The 20,953-nt window shown below is 49.0% G+C and overlaps 1 protein-coding gene across 1 annotated transcript; it reads left to right on the top strand.

The window, feature by feature from the left end:
- Positions 1-3,825: 3,825 nt before the first annotated feature.
- On the top strand, positions 3,826-20,953 carry med1 (mediator complex subunit 1). The gene is made up of 16 exons (XM_084485967.1): positions 3,826-3,953; positions 6,131-6,237; positions 6,637-6,715; positions 7,295-7,349; positions 7,811-7,943; positions 8,261-8,289; positions 8,433-8,504; positions 8,860-8,934; positions 9,188-9,351; positions 10,355-10,466; positions 10,675-10,799; positions 11,987-12,114; positions 12,524-12,725; positions 14,660-14,755; positions 15,342-15,447; positions 16,182-20,953. Exons 1-16 carry the CDS (start codon positions 3,827-3,829, stop codon positions 20,245-20,247), a joined length of 5,676 nt encoding a protein of 1,891 aa, XP_084342093.1. The 5' UTR covers position 3,826; the 3' UTR covers positions 20,248-20,953.

Below are 20,953 nucleotides of genomic sequence, written 5' to 3'. Positions count from 1 at the left end.
TTTTAATATCTGCTGCATCGCCCCCAGTCCGCCAAGCTTTCAAGCTTCCAGCGTTTTTTTTTTCCCGTGGCTTGACGCTATTCTTTAGCTCACCAGTTACTTCTCCCTAATTGCTTATTAAAACCCTCTTAAATGAACTTTTGGTGCCAACTTTCCAACACATTAAGTAATTGTTGTAGCCAATTAAGTGCCGTTGCGCAAATGAGCCTCATCGCAAATGGTCCTATAGGACGGCCCCTCCTCTCGCTCTCTCTCTCTGTCTCTTTCTTTACTTCTCTCTTTCTGTCTCTCAGTCTCTCTCTATCATTCTCGCCGCTCTCTCTCTCTCTCTCTCTCTCTCTCTCTCTCTCTCTCTCTCTCTCTCTCTCTCTCTCTCTCTCTCTCATCAGCCCTTGCAGCACCAAAGCTGTTTTACTGTCGGCCAGCCGTTGACGAGTGAAGCAGAAAGATTTTTGTTTTAATACAAATAAAATATCGATTTAACCTTTCTTCTTCCACTTTTATTTTCTGTTAAAAGGTCAATGTTCTAATAAATCGTTCTAACGTTAGGCCAAACGTGAGCCTCTTTAAGTAGGATTTTTTGGTATTTGGGTGATATGTAATTACTCAGTCAAAGAGCAGTTAACAACAATAAATGGCAAGTTGCCATGTGCTGAAGACAGAACCACAGACAAAGGCAAACTTTAATCATCTCATATATCTAATTATGTTTTAATTATAGTTTAATTATAGCACACTCCATTTACATTGCTATGCCAACTGGTTTACATGAAATATAAATATATATATATCACAAAGACAGAGAAAATAATTGATTAGAATGCATTTCTTTATACAATATTACACATTAATTCACATTGCTAGAATGTATACATAAAAAATGCATTTGCGTGTGGCACGTGTGCGCACATGCCTGTGTTTCATTTTTGTTTTTATTCTAATCTATGCAGGAGAGGACAGACACTGGCGGTCAAACTGAATGTTTTCCCTTTCCCTACGTGTCATTTATTCTCCAGCCACGAAAATAAAAAAAAAAACGTGACGAAAGCTGCCCTCAAAATGGCCGCCGAGGCGAGGACGTCCACGCGTCTGACACGCGTCCACTTCTCCGTCCGCCCTCGCCCCCTACCCCCGTCACACGCGCCAAACAACACGCACGCACCGACGGGATCAGCCAAGGCTAACTGGCGTGCGCCGCCTTCACCCCCCACCCCCTGTACCACCCTACCCGGGGCCCAGAAGGGGGTCTCCCTCCTTGGCACGCTGCGGTGAACTAGCCCCTGATTGATGGGCATGGCGACCGCCCGCACCGCCCCGCTCCCCAGAGGTCCCGGGCTCCGACGGCTGGCTTGGCAGCCGAGCCCGTATCCACTCCCCCCTGCTGGGCAGCCCAGCCACGCTCCCCTGGTGGGCACATCCATTACACCGTGCCACCCCACCCCCCCCCCCCCCCCCCCCCCCACACACACTCCCCAAACCTCAGACCCCCTACCACTACTACCCTGGATTCACCCTTACACCTCTACCCTGGACCCACCCCTAGCTCCACTACCCTGATCCACCCTACCACCACTACCCTGATCCACCCTACCACCACTACCCTGATCCACCCTATCACCACTACCCTGATCCACCCTACCACCACTACCCTGATCCACCCTACCTCCACTACCCTGATCCACCCTACCTCCACTACCCTGGATCCACCCTACCACCACTACCCTGGATCCATACCTCCACTACCCTGATCCACCCTACCTCCACTACCCTGATCCACCCTACCACCACTACCCTGGATCCATACCTCCACTACCCTGGATCCATACCACCACTACCCTGGATCCATACCTCCACTACCCTGGATCCATACCTCCACTATCCCAGATCCACTACCAGTTTCACTATCAGTACTAGTCATTGTAATAGTTGTACCAATACCACTACCAGTACACACTTCCATTTACGTGAAAAGCCTACACGTCCTTTATACGCTACCATTATATGCTACCAGTTAACAGCTACACTACCACTTACACAGTTTACAGACATATATAGAGTACTTCTGTGTGTTGAACATGGTTAAGTTTGTATGGATTCGTGCCCTGGTGTGTGGTGGCCTTTATTCATGATCCATATATATACATATGATGAAGAGTGTTCTCATGAATATGTGTATGTGTGTGTGTGTGTGAGTGTGTTTGTGGGACTTGAGAGATAATAGTATAGTATAGTATAGTGTGTGTGTGTGTGTGTGTGTGTGTGTGTGTGTGTGTGTGTGTGTGTGTGTGTGTGTGTGCGTCTATGTCTATATGTTTATATATGTCCGTGTTTATGCATGTGTGTGGTTCGTGTGCACATGATCAGAATATCTCGTGCGTATGCGCCATTGTGCGCATGTGTTTATGGGGCTCCATGCACACTTGTACAGCCTCTTATTGCGGGTCATAACAGTTGGTGGTAAAGTCTTCCCTAGGGGCCCCTCATGGAGCGTGCTGCGTGGGCTCAGCTGGCCCTGGGGCCCAGGTGCCCACTCCCTTCTCCCTCCCTCCCCGATGCTCTACCCTCCATGCCATTGCTGGATGGGCTCGTGTATGTGCTCCAAGTAATCCTTCAACGTGTGCGTGTGTGCGTGTGTGCGTGTGTGTGTGTGTGTGTGTGTGTGTGTGTGTGTGTGTGTGTGTGTGTGTGTGTGTGTGTGTGTGTGTGTGAGAGAGAGAGAGAGTGCTTGAAAAGCTGGTTGTCTCAATGGCTCTGTATGTGATATTAAATCATTTTTTGCCAGATTTGATTATATGTATTTTTTAATTCTTATGCATTTACCGAACAATTGTGAGGTAACAAAGTATAGGTCTACTTTGAGTTCAAAATATTGACCTATCCTGTTTTTAGATATATAACTACATGTATAATTAGGCTACTAAATATTAGATGCGAAGGGTTGGATTCGGCGCTTTGTGCCGGTCGCTCTTGGCAGCACATGAGTCGCGTAAACGCGACGATCGCACGCCATCTGCAGTACTCTCTGTGTAATCTCTTTTCTCTTTTCTCCATTCGGTTGTAGCGATTCCTCACAAGAACAGAAACGTTTCTAAACAGCCTAGGTAGCCTACATGACCTAATTGAATGTTATTAAATGTAATTAAATATATTGCATACATAATACTCTTAATAATACTCGTTTTCTAAACTAAGATTTTAGAAAACAATGAGAAGTGATAGGCCTACACATCAGATACAACTTTGACAAAGGTATTTTATTGATTGTCCATTTGTAAATCCTGACATGGGCCTATGGTAAAACCATCCAAACATTGTATATTTGTATGACTTTGGCTAGATGTCTGTTACAATACCAATCAAATGATCACCTCAACCACTTCGATAATGTTGAAATGTTGATGATGATTAATAGATATACGCTGATCTCCTGAATATGACGCGGTTCACGCAAACGTCAGCTGCGAGGGGCCCCGGTCGCGATATTATTTTTCGTAGAATAAGTCTGGGATTCTCGCCTCTGATTGGTTAGAAGGGGTCTCCTTTAGATCGTGTTTCGATTAGGCCTAGCTGTTTGCGGGAAGTTATGGTTAAGGTAAGGTTTATGGTTAGGGTTAGGGTTATGGTTAGGGTTAGGGCTAGGGTTAACCCTTACCCAAAACCTAACCCTAACCCTAACCATAACCAATCGGAGGAGAGTCATTCTAACCAATCAGAGGCGAGAATCCCAGACTTATCCTACGAAAAGAAATATCGCGCCCCGGTCGGAGGAACCCCGGGGAGAACTACGGAAGCCCGGAGGGCGGATCAGCGAAAACAAAACGCAACAATGGCTGCGGCGGTGGCGGCGGTGTCTATCCAGAGCGCTAGCCCCGCTAGAGAGCTCACCCTGTCGGCTCAACAAGCAGCCATCCAGGCTACTGGTGACAGGATTAAGAAGGAAGAAGAGGGAACAGGTGAAAACCTATTTGTCTCATTTTATTTTGGTTTTAATACTCACCACTCATTCAAACATGGGCTGCGATCGCGGTGCTAACAGTTAGCCAACAGGCTATGTAGCTTAGCTGGAGTTTGTAGACCGCCTAGTAAGAGTATTTATGTTTCTACAGTAACGTTAATGCAGTTCCCTATTTGTGTCACCTACGTTTAGCCTGGACCAGGCTAATGCAATTTACAATTGAGCAGAATTGATGTTGTTATGCTTGACAAGTAAGCCGTCTAGTTGTTAGCCAGAAACGTGCTAATAGTGTTGACATCTGGTTAAGATGGGTTAACAATTATGGTCCTCTACTGTGTATCGAATCTTTATACTTTCCCCGTTGCCACCACATCCTCTTGCCCTTATTATAACAAAATGGACTACTATTCCACTGTCAAGTGTTCCACTGTATTTTCGAGCTAATAAAAGCTCGAAACTTTTGGGGACAGCAGCAGCTCTTAAGTGTGTAAACATGCAAGGGTTCAGCTATGTTAGGTCTAGGATGACTCACCGTAGACTGCTGAACCCAATGGCTGCAGTCTACTTGTAGGCATCCTTGAGCAAGATGCCCCTAACCCCTATCTGATCCTATTTTACATGTATCTGTGTTGACTAAGCGTTTGCAAATTGGCCTAAAAGTACATAGTAGTTCTCATGGGCCAACCGAATGACACTTTCACGTGTTGTGAGATTAGAAAGATCATAATATTTGCCATGCTGATGATATTTTATTAATTTATAACGTCTTAAGCCCAAAACTCATCAGCTGCAATTATAGTATAGTGGTATGCAGAGCAGGATGCAGACAAGCCAGTTCTGGGTGTGGAAGCCAGTGTTCCCAAGCCTGAGTGAAATGTGTGATTTGCCTTAAGGGTGAATAATACTTCTGAGTAGTCTGCATACGTACGCTGTGGAGCTTAGCATCACATAGCATATGTGCAATATGCAAAAACAAAGGTTATGGTTAGTTTATGTAAAACTAAGTTTAGGATTAGTAAATGTAAAACTAAGGTTAGGCTTAGGGATGTCCCGATACCACTTTTTCACTTCCGATACCGATACCGATACCACAGCTTTGGCTAGCTGCCGATACCCCACACAAACGCCAGATTTATAATAATCATATTTCCAATTGATCTTTCATTTTAATAGATTGGACGTCCGCAACGTCTGAAATGGTTAGCTTTTGTGATCGCCAAGCTTGTGGCTATCACAACAGCTGTGATCCGCTCTAGCCGAGGCTGGAGCATGTGACGTGACCGCATGATCATGCTGGCAACAGCTGAGGAGAGCCGTGCAACAGCCAGGCCCAGGCTGTTGCACTTTTTTCTTCTTTAAGGTTGAAATACAGCCACAATGCTGACATGGCTGTTCAACCGGTAGCTGTCATGCGGTAGCGATCATGCGGATGCGCCTAATTGAGGACTACTGTTGTTATCACGTGACACGCTGCGCGGATCGGATCATATTTCTTTCTCCCCTCTGATATCCTCTATATTAGGGTTAGTAAATGTAAAACTAAGGTTAGGGTTGGTTCATGTACAACTATAGAGGTCGATGTACACCTTGATTCCTTGATTTTCACATAATTTATGATGGATGAGTCGAGGAGGTTGGCGTATATGTTAAATTGCTCATTTGTACTAGGGCTGCTCGATTATGGAAAAAATCATAATCACGATTATTTTGGTCAATATTGAAATCTCGATTATTCAAACGATTATTTTTGAGTTTGAAAACATGATGCATTTATTCATAATTTCTCTCCAAAAAAAAACACTTTGTAAATGAGAACTTGGAAATTTCCCCTTAAAAAAATACACAAAATGGTCAAATAGAAAATAAAGTCCAGATATGAATCCAGCTGTCCAGCTGCAATTTCTATAAAAAAAAATAAAAAATATATATAGTTTCAACTCGATTTATATTAGTTTGGTGATCGTTTCACTCTAAAATCGAAATCGCGGTAAAAATTTGATTAATCGCCCAGCCCTAATTTGTACAACACATCGTCGTCACATTATATATAGATCACAAGATGTCACTGGAATCATGATTTTCGTTATTTTGACTACACCCAGAGTCTCTGACACAGAAGAAAACATCAATGCAAGCAGCAGAAGTAGAATTGACCCTTGACCTGTGTGTTTCCAGAAGCGGAGAAGCAGAGTCGTGTGGCGGTTTTACTAGAGCGCCTCCATGCCAAACACAGCGCCTCTCGTCCCTGGCAGGAGACCAGCAAGGTCGTCCGACAGGCTATGGTGAGACCCCCTGTTACTTTACTATACTCTGCAACTATGCAATGCTCTCTGATGCTTACTCTGCCCATGAAAGGCCGCTAGTGTGTTACAGCGTATCTCTTTGAGTAATATATAATGTATTTGATATATTGTTTTGTTTGATTAAAAAAAGCTTACAGAGTTAAATACAATTAATTTTTCATTTTTTTTAACCATCATGAACTGATAAAATGCAGCTTTATATATGTTACATTTGGGCTGTTAACATTAACAAGTTATCAGATAAGCAATTGATCAAATCACTGTTTGATTAGATCAGTGGTTGATCCATGATACCTAGGGTGTTGGACTCTAGATCGGTCACAGTGAATCATGTGTACTCCCCTACCTGTCTCAGCTCTTTCACCTGTCTGTTCGCAGGAGAAGCGTGGGGCGATGCATGCAGCTGGACACCAGCTCCTCCTGACCTGCCTGGAGACCCTCCAGAGAGCCCTTAAAGGTAGGACAACCCACTTCCCCGGGGAGAGGGATAGAGTCTCACCGGTTGCCACTCCATGCCAATTGGGGGCGGTAATGCAGAACATTTTTTGCCAAATGTCATAAAAGTCAATAAGAAGAAACATGAGCATCAGGAAAGAAAATGGCATTTTCATCTTTCCCAAGCATTTGTGCGATTTCCCGTCAGGAGTTCAGCACCCTTTGTGTGCCTTTTTATATTCCTTCAAAGATGTATTGTATAAAGTTGGATAACGGCAGATCTCCTTGCAGATCTCCTCTCTGTCCCCTCTTCAATACAAGCGTCCATTTTGATTTGTATTCATTTATTTTAACAGTAAAACAATAGAACACATCGGTACTACCATCAGCAACCTTCTGCTTGCTGATGGAGTGCTTATTTGTAAAGATGGAAGGGTTTATTCTTGTGTGATAGTGTAATTTCATTAAAAAAAATGGAAATTCAGTAAGTAATGTATAAAAATTTGTGTACAGAGCAGTCTATCCGGGAGCAGGTAGTTTGTGTCTTGAAGCAGCCGGTTGTTTTACAGGAGAAGTCTTAACATGTCTGGTCTCTCCTCAGTGTCTTCCCTTGCCTCTATGACGGATCGTCTGGAGTCCATCGCTCGCCAGAACATGTGAGTTCTCCCTCTACACTGCTTCAATATGACAGCACCCTTCACAATAAGGATAATGACTATGGGCTGGCTCTACACACTAAAGTGCTTACCATGTATACACTAGGGATTATACACTGGTCACGGTTCAAAGCATGTATGTATTGTTGGGTTCATTTGCCTCAGAGATTTCAGTCAAAAAGGCATTGACAGAAAAAAACAATCAAATGAATCTAATTTGGCGGATAAAAAGTTGCCCGGCCCGTGCAAAAACAAACAACATGCTTGTTTATCTTCTTCTAATAAAGTCCTTGTCGTCAGTGCTTCATCCTACCTCTGTTGTGGGAATATATTCACTGCTACACTGCCGTGTGCACTGTGACCCATCGTGACCCCATTGATGGCTCACTCCACTAATCAAACCTCTCTGATTTCCCCCCCCCCCACCCTTCTCCTCCTGGGGGGGTGCTTGGTGCCTCCAGGCTGGGCTCCCACCTCTCTCCGTCGGGCACGGAGTGCTACATCACCTCGGACATGTTCTACGTGGAGGTGCAGCTGGAGCCGGCCGGGCAGCTGGTGGACGTCAAGGTGGCGCACCACGGGGAGAACCCAGCGGTGGGTCAGCCGCGCCCCTCCGCGACCGGGGATGATTACTTCCCTTTTTTCAATACCTCCAAACCCTGATAGTTACTGCTGGTTACTTATTACTGCTCTGTGGTGGTATGCTGGTTACCAAAGTTACCTGTGCTAGTTACTGTCTGTCTGATGGTGTTGTTTGGTTATTGTCATGCCTCTAGAATCTCTTTATCTTTTAGAGACTTTCAATTTCCTCTGCGGAACCCGCGTTAGCTATTATGCTAAACGGATTTCCCGTCTTGTTTCAATAACAATAATATTAATATTGACGTCCCTTCATAATGTGTCAACTACAGAGCTGTCCAGAGCTGATTCAACACCTGAGGTGAGAATTTTAAATCCAACTCATTCATTATTGATGGAGTATTGTGTCTGTACTGAATTCCGATCATGGTTCTGTTCTACGCTGCATTTGTCTGCACGCCCTGAACACTAATGCCCCCACCTCCCTCTTCTGCTCCGCCTCAGGGAGAAGAACTTTGAAGAGTTCTCCAAGCATCTCAAGGGACTGGTCAACCTCTACAAGGTCCCTGGAGACAAGTACGCTAGCCCCCCCCCCCAGTAGTGACCCCCCCCCAGGAGTGATGTCATGCACACAAAATATCCACTCGCTATTAACTGATGAGTGGTCCTCTTTGCTTCAAAGTTTAGGATCAGAAAAACTGAGTCTTACTGGTTTATGTGTATTGATGCCTAATTCTAGATTTCTAAAAACTGAAAAGCTAATTTGGTGAAACACATTTGCATCCATCAGGTCCAGTACACTATATATATGGAATCCTTGTGAAATATTGTTGACAATGATTTATGCTTTGGTTATCTATTAACGAGAATGTTTTTTTGTGTGAATGTGTGATATGTGTGATGTCAATGCTGTCTTTGTTGTGTTTTCCAGTAAGCTGAAAACGAAGATGTACCTCGCACTGCAGTCGCTGGAGCTCGACCTCACAAAGATGATGCATATGTTCAGGTAACTAAACCTTAGTTATTAGAGTATTATTCATAACCTCATGCCTTAACCACTGCTAACCTAATGCATAGACTTAACCATCTCTAACATAATACTCTAACCTAATCTTCTCTTAAGCTGATGCCTAACTTTAAACATTTTGAACGAATCTTCAAAAGATAAAAAGGATACTGGCAAAAATCCCATTTCCCTGTCCCAAAGGGACATGTCTTGTCGGCCATTGTTGTGAGGTCTATTTTCCGTGTGTTTCCAGGTTAGCCACCAACGCCAACACGGTGGAGACCATTCTGCACGGCAGTGTGGGGCTGCTGACGGGCCGCAGCGGCGGCCGTCTGGTGTCCCTCCAGTGCTACGTGTCTCCGTACGACGTCTTTGAGGAAGGCACCGGGACCCAGCTCAACCTGACCGACACCAACGGTGAGGAGAAGTTCACCTAGAAGTAGCTCCGCATGTTTTGTCCCTCATCTGGGTGGACACGCCCACTCATGATGTCACTAATGGGTCGTGTTTAAAATGGCCTGTAATGGCCATTCTAAAATTGGGGCCCTTTAATTGAATGAAGTGGCCATTGAATGCGAACCGCCAGCCAGATGCCTGTGAGGTTGTGACTCGTGTCAATAAGCTAATGGAGGTATTGGATTGAAATACGGGAGGGTGGGATAGTGTAGTGGCTTTGGTCCCAAGTCCCCGCCCAAAAGTGCTGAGTTTGATCCCCAAGGTTGGCAGCCTAGCTGTAAGCATCCTAGAGCAAGATGTCTAACTCCAGATTTAGTTCTGAATCACCCATTAGATTAGATTTGCATTAGATTGAAGAATGGACAAGCAACTCTCTCAATGCAATACAAAGCCAGTGCTGTTTGTGACAGCGATGATGATTTATTCAGTGTTTTTATATCTGTTTAACAAAAAATACAAGCCTATTTTATTCCAGTGTTTATCTTTTTATTCATGGATGCATCCACAACCCAGGTCATTGTGCCAAGAGGTGATCTCCCTTCTGTTCAGTTTCTTGCTGATTCTCTGCCTTTATTTTCTCTATATATACCGGCTGATTAAATGTTCCTTGCCTGTATTGCAATTTGGTATAAACATTCATAAACCAATAAACTTGGTGGGCCCAAAATTTTAATGAAAGAAGAATACTTTTAATATTTGGTCCGTGGCCATGGTCTATGGCATATCGTTAGTGACAGTGGTGACGATATATTACAATGATTTCTGAGTGTAGACATGATGTGTATTACGGTTCTTTAAATATTGTGAACTAATTTGAGGTTTAGGTTTAATGTTGGTTAGAGAATCTACAGAGGCAAACCCTGGTTCTAAGCCCTGGTGACGTGCGTTATTTCCCTTTAACCACACACACCTCGTGGTGGATGACGTCTATGAAGGTATGTGACGTCCTCACTGTGTCTCACAGTTCCCAGGACCCTGGGCGTGAGTGTGTATGTCACCGTGGAGGGAACCTCATCCATCTACAAGCTGCCCATCGCCCCGCTCATCACCGGCTCCCACCCAGTGGACAACAAAGGGTACTGCACCTTAGAAAAAGCCTGGCTTAGATGTAAAGTTAAATTGTATTACTTTATGTGCATTACTACGGGCTGAATTAAGTGTGTGTGTGTGTGTGTGTGTGTGTGTGTGTGTGTGTGTGTGTGTGTGTGTGTGTGTGTGTGTGTGTGTGTGTGTGTGTGTGTGTGTGTGTGTGTGTGTGTGTGTGTGTGTGTGTGTGTGTTTTAGGACACCCTCCTTCTCCTCGGTCACCAACTCAAACTGCGTGGATCTCCCTGTGTGTTTCTTCCTGAAGTTGAACCAACCAATGGCCTTCTCCCTCTCCTTCATCCAGCGTATGGGGGCTGCCACGGGTTAGTACTAGGGGTGTAAATCTCTGGTTTCATCACGATACGATATTAAATTGATTCATTGGACAACAATACGATATTTGCCGACGTCAAAAGTCTGCTGCGATATGATTTTGATTCGATTCAGGGGCATGCGATCGATATGAGACGATATCATATGCCCATTTAACACAACCTCTTACATTCACATCAACTCACAAAAAAACAACTTAATTATAATTTCCTAATTTTATTTCTTTGCTCTTCCAGATATTTAAAACAAAAACAATCCATTTTTAATGGATAAAACAATAAAGTGCCACATTGCATTTAAGTCCAAAAGGTTAAAAGAGCTTGTAATGATCTTTCATTTTGAACATAGACCATTCCCAACCTATCTGTGTGGATAGTTTTCTTCTAAAAACAAATCATTCTCTGAATCATCTTGGCTGTTAGGATAAGCCGTCTGTGTTGCCAGATTGGGCAAATCTTCCTGCCCAATTGGGCTACTTTTTTTTAGCAGATTTCCTGTTTTTCCAGCCTAATCTGGCAACACAAACCAAAACTATACACCCTTGCACTCACACATGCGTGCGCTGTCGCTGCTTGCCTCGTTTAACGTTGGTGAACGGATACGTGAGCGGCTTGGCGCACTTGCGCCGAAATAGTTTCACAAACGCCAACGCGCAAGGAGATTGTCAAAATAAAAGCGTGTAATACAGCGATATGCATCGACGTTTGGGCGTTGCATCGATGCAGTTGGATCGTCCTCCAATCAAACGATGTCAATCGATCTACATCAATGGATCATTACACCCCTAGTTGGTACACAGGCACACCAGGCCAGAAGAGTTAGTTAATGCTCAGACCACACATTTAACTTTTACTTTGTACAACTATGGAACTCACTGTAAAATATGTGGGCAATATGCCTTGTAAAAGAAAGCTATTGTTGACGTACAGAAAAGGGTTCCATTGCTGTGTCTACATATTCTCCATGAAGCAGACTTGGTCTTGCAATTGTGTCCGGGTTTGTGTCCGTTTGTTTTATGAAACGATGTGGTCATAAGCGTTATATAGCCCCATTGTGTACCAGTTAACGGGAGTTGGAAGTACTTCACCATCGTTCTCAACAGTACGTTGCACAGTGACTCCAGCGTTAGCGTTGCTCGGGGTGCCAGTGTGTTAACAGCTTGTCTGCGTCTCTGTAGGGATCGCAGTGTTTGACAGCCCCCCAGCCCTCTCCCCGCTGTACCAGCTGATCGTCCAAAGCCAATTACAGCGCTTGGAGGATGGAGGACCGCCCCCTCAGCCCTCGCACAACATGCACTTCTACTCTGTAAGTGTGCACGTACACACACCCAGCCACACACACACACACACACACACAACACACGCTTTTTAAATTTGTACTATGATGGAAAGCAATGGGACCTGTGGTCCTATGCTACATAAAATTCAGTCTTTCTCTCTCATATCCTGTCCCTTTTCACCACCCTGGCCATAAACGACAGAAAAAGCCTCAACAAGTTGAAAGATATACAGTTAAAATGAAGCCTGCCCTACAACGTGCAAGACGATCTATGATGTTTAAATGGCTAGAGTAAACGCCATGTTAAAAACACCCAAAGAACATCATGTCTTCCACAGTTTGCCTAAAATTGCATGCACCGTTATGGCAGATAGGATATTTCCTCCCTGCGATCCCAGTGTGACCGCGCTCCCGTTCCGCTCCCCTCCCCTCCCAGTGTCTTCCAGACCAGCAGCACTGCTACTTCCTGAACGGCGACGCCCCCGTGCAGGACGGGCGCTCCCTGCAGGGGGCGCTGGTGAGCAAGATCCCCTTCCGCCACCCGGCGCAGGTCCCGGCCATCCTGGACATCATCCGCCACCAGGCCGCCTACAACACGCTGGTGGGCAGCTGCGTCAAGCGCACCTCCGTCAAAGAAGGTGGGTGGAGCGCTACCCAGGCACGCGCGGAAGGCCAGAAAGTTCCAAACGACGACGAGTCTTCATAAAAGACCAATGAGCAGCCCCCTTCTCCTAGTCTTCAATGCAGAAGAACACTTTTCACCCCTCATAATGTGGGTTTAAAGGGGTAGTTCGGAATTTTGGGCATTGGACCTCATTTCCAAGTGAGCCAGTGTGTTGTTTATCATTGGAGACTGTTTTCAACATATTTCATTCAGTCCTTCTAGTTGCAGAAATCGCTGGTGCTAGGCTAGCGCAAGTCGAGGGGAACTGCTAGCCTGCCAATAAAAACAGTTTTACCCACTCCACAGTACATCCGAGGCTAACCAATTATAACGCCAGACTATCTATGTAAATGTCTGTGTGGATAGAATAATGTTAGAAATAAAACTATCCTTGTATCACAATGATCACATTACATTTTGAGGGACTACTTTCTCAGCAGTGGAGGAATTTCACTTTGCTCCGGTGTAGCAACCAATTCACTACAGCAGAACATAAACAGAGAGGCGCACTCCAGATAATATCAGTCCGCCGCTGCCGTAGCTTGCTTCCAACTACAGGGATTATAAACTAAATGCAATGCGATGCAAGGGTCATTTTATTTCTAACATTATTCTATCAACACAGGCATTTACATAGATAGTCTGGCGTTATAATTGGTTAGTCTCGGATGTACTGTGGAGTGGGTAAAACTGTTTTTATTGGCAGGCTAGCAGTTCCCCTCGACTTACGCTAGCCTAGCACAAGCGATTTCTGTAACTAGGACTGAATGAAAAGTGTTGAAAACGGTCTCCAATGAGGTCCGATGTCCAAAATTCTGAACTACCCCTTTAATCTGTGTTTCATTCATATTTGAATACTGGAGTGAATGTAGATTTTCTATTTAAGTATTTAGAGACACCTAGTGGACACACATTGTAATTAATAGGCATTCATGTAGTAGCCAAGTAGAACAAGACCGCATTCATTCAAAACGGAAATGTGGATCCATATGCCACTTTCTGACCAAACATAGTCCTCAAGATGAGGAGCATTTTGACTGTTGTGAAAACGTGCTATTTAACGCTTTCATAAGCAGTCTAAATCTGGCATATTTTACAGCATGATAAGTAAGTAAAATGTATTTATAAGGCACATTTAAAAACAGTTTTCACTGGCCAAAGTGCCGTACACAGCGCAAACAAAGGCATATAAAAGAGAGACCACTTTATATACCTACAGTATATACAAAAATTTAAGTTGATTTAAAATAAGGACAGTACATGCAAAACATAAAAATAACAACATATCATAAAAGGGGAGGAAAAGCCAGGGAGAAGAGGTGTGTTTTGAGCCTAGATTTAAAAATGGTGACGGAAGGAGTGTCTGTAATTGATGGCGGCAGTTCGTTCCAAAGGTGGGGGGCAGCCACAGCAAAAGCTCTGTCACCCCTCTGCTTTAATCTAGTGTGTGGAATGTGCAGGAGACCCATGCTACATGATCTAAGGGACCTGGGAGCTGAGTGGTGATGGATGAGATCTGTAATGTAGGGCGGGGCCAGACCATTTAGGGCTTTAAAAACCATAAGTAGGGTTTTAAAATTAATTCTGTGGTGGGTGGGCAACCAGTGGAGGGATGCTAGGATGGGGGCAATATGATCCCGCTTTCTGGATCCAGTCAGCAGCCTTGCTGCAGAGTTCTGGACCAGCTGAAGGTGAGAGAGGAGTGATTGAGGGAGTCCTAAGTAAAGGGAGTTGCAGTAATCCAGCCGTGATGTGATGAAAGACATGGATTACTTTTTCCGATTGTGAAATGATAAATGGGGTTTCATCTTAGAAATGACTCGGAGCTGTGATGAAATATGTGAAAAATGTGTCCTGATGCATGCTGGGCCAGCAGAGGCCTTGTTCACTGATGTTGTTTTTCCTCAGACGCAGCGGGGCTTCTGCAGTTTGAGGTGTGCCCCCTCACCGACTCCAGCTTCAGTGTCTCCTTCCAGCACCCGGTCAACGAATCCCTTGTGTGCGGTAAGCCTCTCCAACCGCCCCGGGGCTGTTCCCCATGCACCTCTCCACGGTTGAGGGTTCTATCCCCCAACGCACTCGGCGATCTGACTACATGGTTGTGGACGGTTGCAAAATGAAAAACTTTGAATATTTCATGGTTCATTACTTATGCAAAGACATGGTAGAGAGTCACAACACAGCAAGAATTACTTAAACACTGAGCTCAGACATGGATGCATATGACTTTCCAAGAGGTAAGTGAGTGGCTGTCATGACGAAGCAAACAGGATTCTGTTTTCAAAGCAAACAAAACAAGTAAAGGAACATTCTTACCAACAAGAAAACGACTATGAAAAAAAACATGTTTGTGATGTTGATTTGGGTTTAAACATCGGTGTGGAAGCACTAGCAAGTTGGGGTCACAATAATGGCGATATTAAAGTGGGTCAAATGGTATGGGAACAACAGCCCTGCCTGCTTCTTAATGACCTGTCTCTGTATTCGCTCTGCCCCTGGACCAATGAAGGTTTCACTTTATATTGTTGGGATTCTTTTGTCAAGGTATGGCGTTTGAGTCCTCTGTTTCCTGCTGTCTGCCTCCCTCTAGTGGTGATGGAGGTGATTGACTCTAAACAGGTGGCCTGCAAGCTGTTCAAGGGAATGTCGGACGCCCTGATCTGCACCGACGATTTCATCACCAAAGTGGTCCAGAGGTGAGTGGTCCTTCATAGTGTGAAGACCTGCTGGTGCCTACTGTTTACACAGATGATGCATCTCTAGGGATGGTTCTGGTTTGAAAATGTTCAATGCTACTTTCTTGATCACTCTGTATTTTAAAGACTTAATAATCAGGCTTTCTACAAAAGCCTGATTATGGGCTGGAAATTAAATTACTCCCTGTCTTATGTGCAAGGCAGAGAGTGCCTACTCGATTCCACGTGCAATGGCAATTAGCCTTAACAATCCATTAGCTTCATTGGTAGGCAAATGTATATCCAAGAATAGGTGGTTAAATGAAAGATAATTTGTTATCAACGGTTAAGTTATGAGGTTAAAGATTTGATAACCCTGTTGATTGGTCATCCCATGCCAGCCCAGCCTTCTGCTAGGGAAATCCAACGAGTCCACTCTCAATGCAGGGTGGTTACCTAGTTTGTTATTAAATATGAACATTGTGCAGGTTGTCCCAATCTTTTTTTTTTTAGTAAAGGTAAAAAGAACGAGAGCAGGTTACAATGCTCAGCAGTTGTAAGGCATGATACACAAACAAATGATGACATGATACACCAACAAATGTATTTATTGACAAAACTTGTACTACATGATGTTCCATGTCAATTTAATAGTAAATAATGTAATACTAGTAATATACTATAATAATACTATAATAGTACTACTACTACTTACATCAGCATCCACACTACTCTCCTCTGTCTTCCCTCCCCAGGTGCATGTCCATCCCCGTGACCATGAGGGCCATCCGCAGGAAGGCGGAGACCATCCAGGCCGACACGCCGGCGCTGTCCCTCATCGCCAAGACGGTGGAGATCATGGTGAAGAACAACCTGCCGCCCTCCGGGAGCCCCACCTACAACATGGCCGGCGACGGGGCCAACCCCATGGGCCTGCCCGGGCTCCCCGGGGGCAACACGCCCACGGGCACCGGGCCCCCCGGGGCCACCAACTTTGCGGGCCCCATCAGCACTCTGTTCGGGATGAGTCGCGGGCCAGCCCAAGCCGGCGGGGAGTGCCTGGGGCAAGCCGGGGCGTCTGGCCAGCAGCAGCAGCAGCAGCAGCAGCAGCAGTTACAGCAAGGACAGCAAGGACAAGGTCACGTGGACGACTACAACAAGGTCACCCAGAACCCCATCCTGACCAGTCTCCTGCAGATCACCGGGAGCGTGGGCTCCAGCCCCAGTTCCCAGAACGCACCGACGCAACCTCACCAGACGCCGCCCCCCACCTCCTCCCCGGCCAGCAACACCAAGAACCATCCCATGCTGATGAACCTGTTGAAGGACAACCCCACCCAGGACTTTGCCGCGCTGTACGGCTCCAGCCCCCTAGAGAGGCAGAACTCCTCGTCCGGTTCGCCCCGGATGGACGGCATGGGCGGAGCCTGCCCAGGCAGCGGCAGCAAAGGGAAGAAGAAGCGACCGAGGGGTACGGAGAAGGGCGGGCCGATGCCCGGCGCTCCTGGCGGCGGGGTGGGTGGAGGGGGCCCCGGCGGCGGCGGCGGTCTGGGTGGGATGGGTGGGATGAAGGCCCAGGGGCCGTCCTCCATGCAGCAGCAGCACCACCACCAGCACCAGGCCACGCACGAGGACGACTTCCACCGCGAGCTCTTCTCCATGGACGTGGACGCCTCGCAGAACCCCATCTTCGACGTCAACCTGCCCGGCGACGGCCTGGACACGCCCCACAGCATCACCCCGGCGCCCAGCCAGTGCGGCACGCCGCCCTCGGGTCCGGTGGTGCCCTACCACGCCCAGCCCCACGTCCAGTCGCAGCAGCAGCAGCAGCTGCAGCAGCAGCAGCCCGCCCTGCCGCCCCGCATGGTCCGCCTGTCCAGCTCGGACAGCATCGGCCCGGACATCACGGAGATCCTGTCGGACCTCCCCGAGCAGACGGGCAAAGGGGGCGGCGGCGGCGGAGGCCCCGGCCAGCACCACATGGGCAGCGGCGGGGAGGACGGCGGGCCCCTGGACACGCCCATCCGGGACTCCTCGAGCTCGGGCCAGGGCAGCGCCGTCTTCGACTCGGCGGACATCTTCAACACCAACAGCAACGAGATCCCCTTCACGGACGCGGCGGACCTCATCGCGGACGCCACCGCCGCGGCCGACACGCCCACCAGCGGCGACTCCAACTTCTTCCCCGACGCCGCCGACTTCAACCCGGACCTGCTGACGTCCGGCCACGGCTTCTCCCAGCGGTACTTCGACGACAGCTCGCCGAGCGCCGACGGCGACCTGGACCTGGTCAAGGGCTTCGGCGGGGGCGGCAGCCAGCAGAACACGCCGACGGGGACGCCGCGGAACCCCGCGCCGCACGACCAGAGCACCCCGGATCCCTCCATGAAGGACCCCTTCGACATGGGGATGGTTTTCGGAGGGGGGAACAGCGGCGGGGGGAAGCCCCTCCTGGGGCAAGCTCCCGATCTGGGGGACGCCCACTCCTCCCAGGGGGGCAGCCAGAGCCCGCTCATGATGGCGCTGCCGGGGACGGGGAGCGACTTCAAGAACGCGGAAGCTAAAGTGAAACAGCAGCAGCAGCAGCAGCAGCAGCAGCAGCAGCAGGGACTCATGAGACCCAAGGAGGAGGGCAGCGGTGGAGGAGGAGGAGGAGGAGGCTCCTCAGGGATGGGCATGTGTGCCGGCGGCGGCGGCGGCGGCATGGGGGAAGGAAAACAGGTCAAGCGCAGCCGGACGCCGTCCAGCGAGGGCAAGTCCAAAGAAAAGCTGCCCAAGCGCAAGAAGCTGGACACCGACGGGAAGTCCCCCTCGCACAGCTCCGGGGGGCGGCCGTACACGCCCCCCAGCGGCGGGTCCGGCTCCGGGGGGAGCATGGGCGGCGGGGGCTCCAAGTCCCCCGGTAGCTCGGGGCGCTCGCAGACCCCGCCCGGCGGCGCGACCCCGCCCATCCCCAAGATCACCATTCAGATCCCCAAGGGGACGCTCTCCGGGGGGAAGACGTCGTCCCACGGGGGGTACACCTCCAGCAGCTCCGCCTCCAGCAGCGCTGTGGGGATGGGGGTGGGCGGCGGCGGCGGCGGCGGCAAGAGTCATCACGCCCACTCGTCCTCTTCCTCTGGCAAGATTAAGACCAAGGAAGGCGCCATGGCTCAGGGCGGCAGCTCCAAGCCCGGCGGGGGGATGGGGCCAGGCCAGTCCCAGTCCAAAGGGTCCTCTCAGGGAATGGGGGTGAAGCCGGGGTCCTCCCCCATCACCAAGCACGGGCTGACCGGACCGGGAGGCGGTGGGGGGGGGATCGGCGGCAGTAACAAGATGAAACCTCTAGGGGGCAAGCCTCCCGGGTCCCTGATGAACCCCAACATGAAGCCCAACATCTCCCCCTCACACTCCCGCAGCTCCGGCAGCTCCGGGGAGAAGCTGTCCTCCCCCATGAAGATGCAGCAGTCCGGGGTCCCCGGGACTCCGCCCTCCTCCAAGGCCAAATCCCCGATGGGCTCCGGGGGGGGCGGTAGCTCGGGGGGGTCCAAGTCGTCCTCCGGGGGCGGGATGGGTTCCCAGAAGCCGATGGGAGGGGGCTCGTCCTCCGGCACCATGTCTTCCTCCTCCTCCTCCTCCTCGGCCTCCATGGCCTTCTCAGGCGGTTCGCAGTCCCAGTACGGGGGAGGAGGTGGCGGCGGATCAGGGGGGGGAGGAGGAGGTGGAGGACCAGGGGGAGGTGGAGGGGGTAGCGGTGGAGTAGGCGGAGGAGGAGGAGGAGGAGGAGGGAGTGGGGGAGGTAGTGGAGGAGGTAGCAGCAGCGGAGGGGGAAACCAGAACAATGCAAACAATCCAAACGCCAAAGGGAAGTCCCCCAGCCGCAACAAGAAACCGTCCCTCACGGCGGTCATCGACAAGCTGAAGAGTGTGGGCGGCGGCGGGGTCGGGGAGGACGGCTGCGAGGTGGGGCCCCCGACGGGTGGCCCCGGGGGAGCGGGACCGGGTCCGGGGAACGTACCCAACAGCGCGCCGCCGAACATGGGCCCTTCGAAACACCCCATGTCCTCCCAAGGGGGCGACTACAAGCGGGAGAAGTCCGAGAAGGAGGCCAAAGCCAAGGTTTCGGTCCCGGGCCCCGGTGGGGATAAAAAGCTGATGGACCCCAAGTCGGCCGGGGGCGTCGCCGGCGCCAGCCTGGCCAAGATCATCATCAGCAAACCGGACGGCGGCTCGCCCAGCATCAAGGCCAAGGTGAGCCTCCAGAAGGCCGGCGAGGGCGGCGGCGGCATCGGCGGCGGCGGCGGCATGGGCGAGTCCATCCGCCCGCAGATCTCCAGCCTCAAGGCCTCGCCCCTCTTCAGCGGCTCCACCCCGAGCAACAGCCGCTCGCCGGGCTACACGCCGCTCAACCACGACAGCGAGAGCGAGTCGGGCAGCAGCTCGGTGGCGGAGAAGTCCCACCAGAACAGCCCCAGCTCGGACGACGACCAGAGCATGCGGCCGCACGCCCCGCAGGACTTCATGAGCTCCATGCCGCTGAGCTCCGGCGAGAAGCACAAGAAGCACAAGAAGGAGAAGAAGAAGCAGAAGGAGAGGGAGCGCGAACGCGAGCGCGAACGCGAGCGCGAGAGGGACAGGGAGAAGGAGAAGAAGAAGTCCTCCATGTCGATGGGGCCCTCCTCGCACCCCATGAAGCCCGACAGCTGGTCCCGCTCGCCCGTCTCTGCCTCGGACTCGTCCATCTCCATGATGGGCTCCGAGCGGCCCCCCAGGAACAGTCCCGTGTACATACGCAACGAGGACGACGACCTCATGGACTCTGCCCTCACCGGCAACCTTTAGCCCTTTTAACCCTTTACATTTGACTTGACCCTTTTTAAAAAAAGTGTTGTTTGTTCTTTCCCAGCGCATGCCATTCTACAGAGAAATCAAAGTATGTTTTTACTGAGCCGCCACTGAGTTAATAGTAGGAACCGGTTTATTCCAAGAGCCCCTCTATGCAAGATGAAAATTGGAGTGTCTGGATTTGGGGGTGGGGCTATGGAGTAAGCCCCTCCCATTAGCTGACTAAATCCAAAGGGGTGCGGTTTAACGTGACGCTCCACTCACCATAGCACCGCCCTCCCAAGTTGCATCGAGGGGAACTTGTATTTTCCTGAAGTATTAAACCCCACTGATGCTCTATTTTTAAAAGGTTATTTTTACAACTGATCTGTGCAGAGTATGAATGACGGTTTTAGTGCAATGCAAATTTTAAATACAAACAGGTGGTGGCACATCACCACCTTCCAGTCTTACACCGCTCAACGAGGATTCCCAGTTCCTCAAGTTTCATTGGGGGAAAAGCTTCATACAGTATATTTTTTAAAAGGTTAAGATCTATCTCTTTGTTGTCTTCTGTGTTTATTATTTTTATTATGATTCATTGCATTTCGATGTTGTGGGCCCACGTCAACCATCACTTTTAATGGAAGTGAGACATTTTGTTTAAAAAAAGATGTTTGTTATATAAAAGAAAAAAGTATTCAAAAGAGATGCGTTTGCTTTG

This window comes from Micromesistius poutassou (genome assembly GCF_964030765.1).
Source record: "Micromesistius poutassou genome assembly, chromosome: 21".
NCBI lineage: Eukaryota > Metazoa > Chordata > Actinopteri > Gadiformes > Gadidae > Micromesistius > Micromesistius poutassou.
This window is presented reverse-complemented; position numbering and strand designations above follow the sequence as displayed.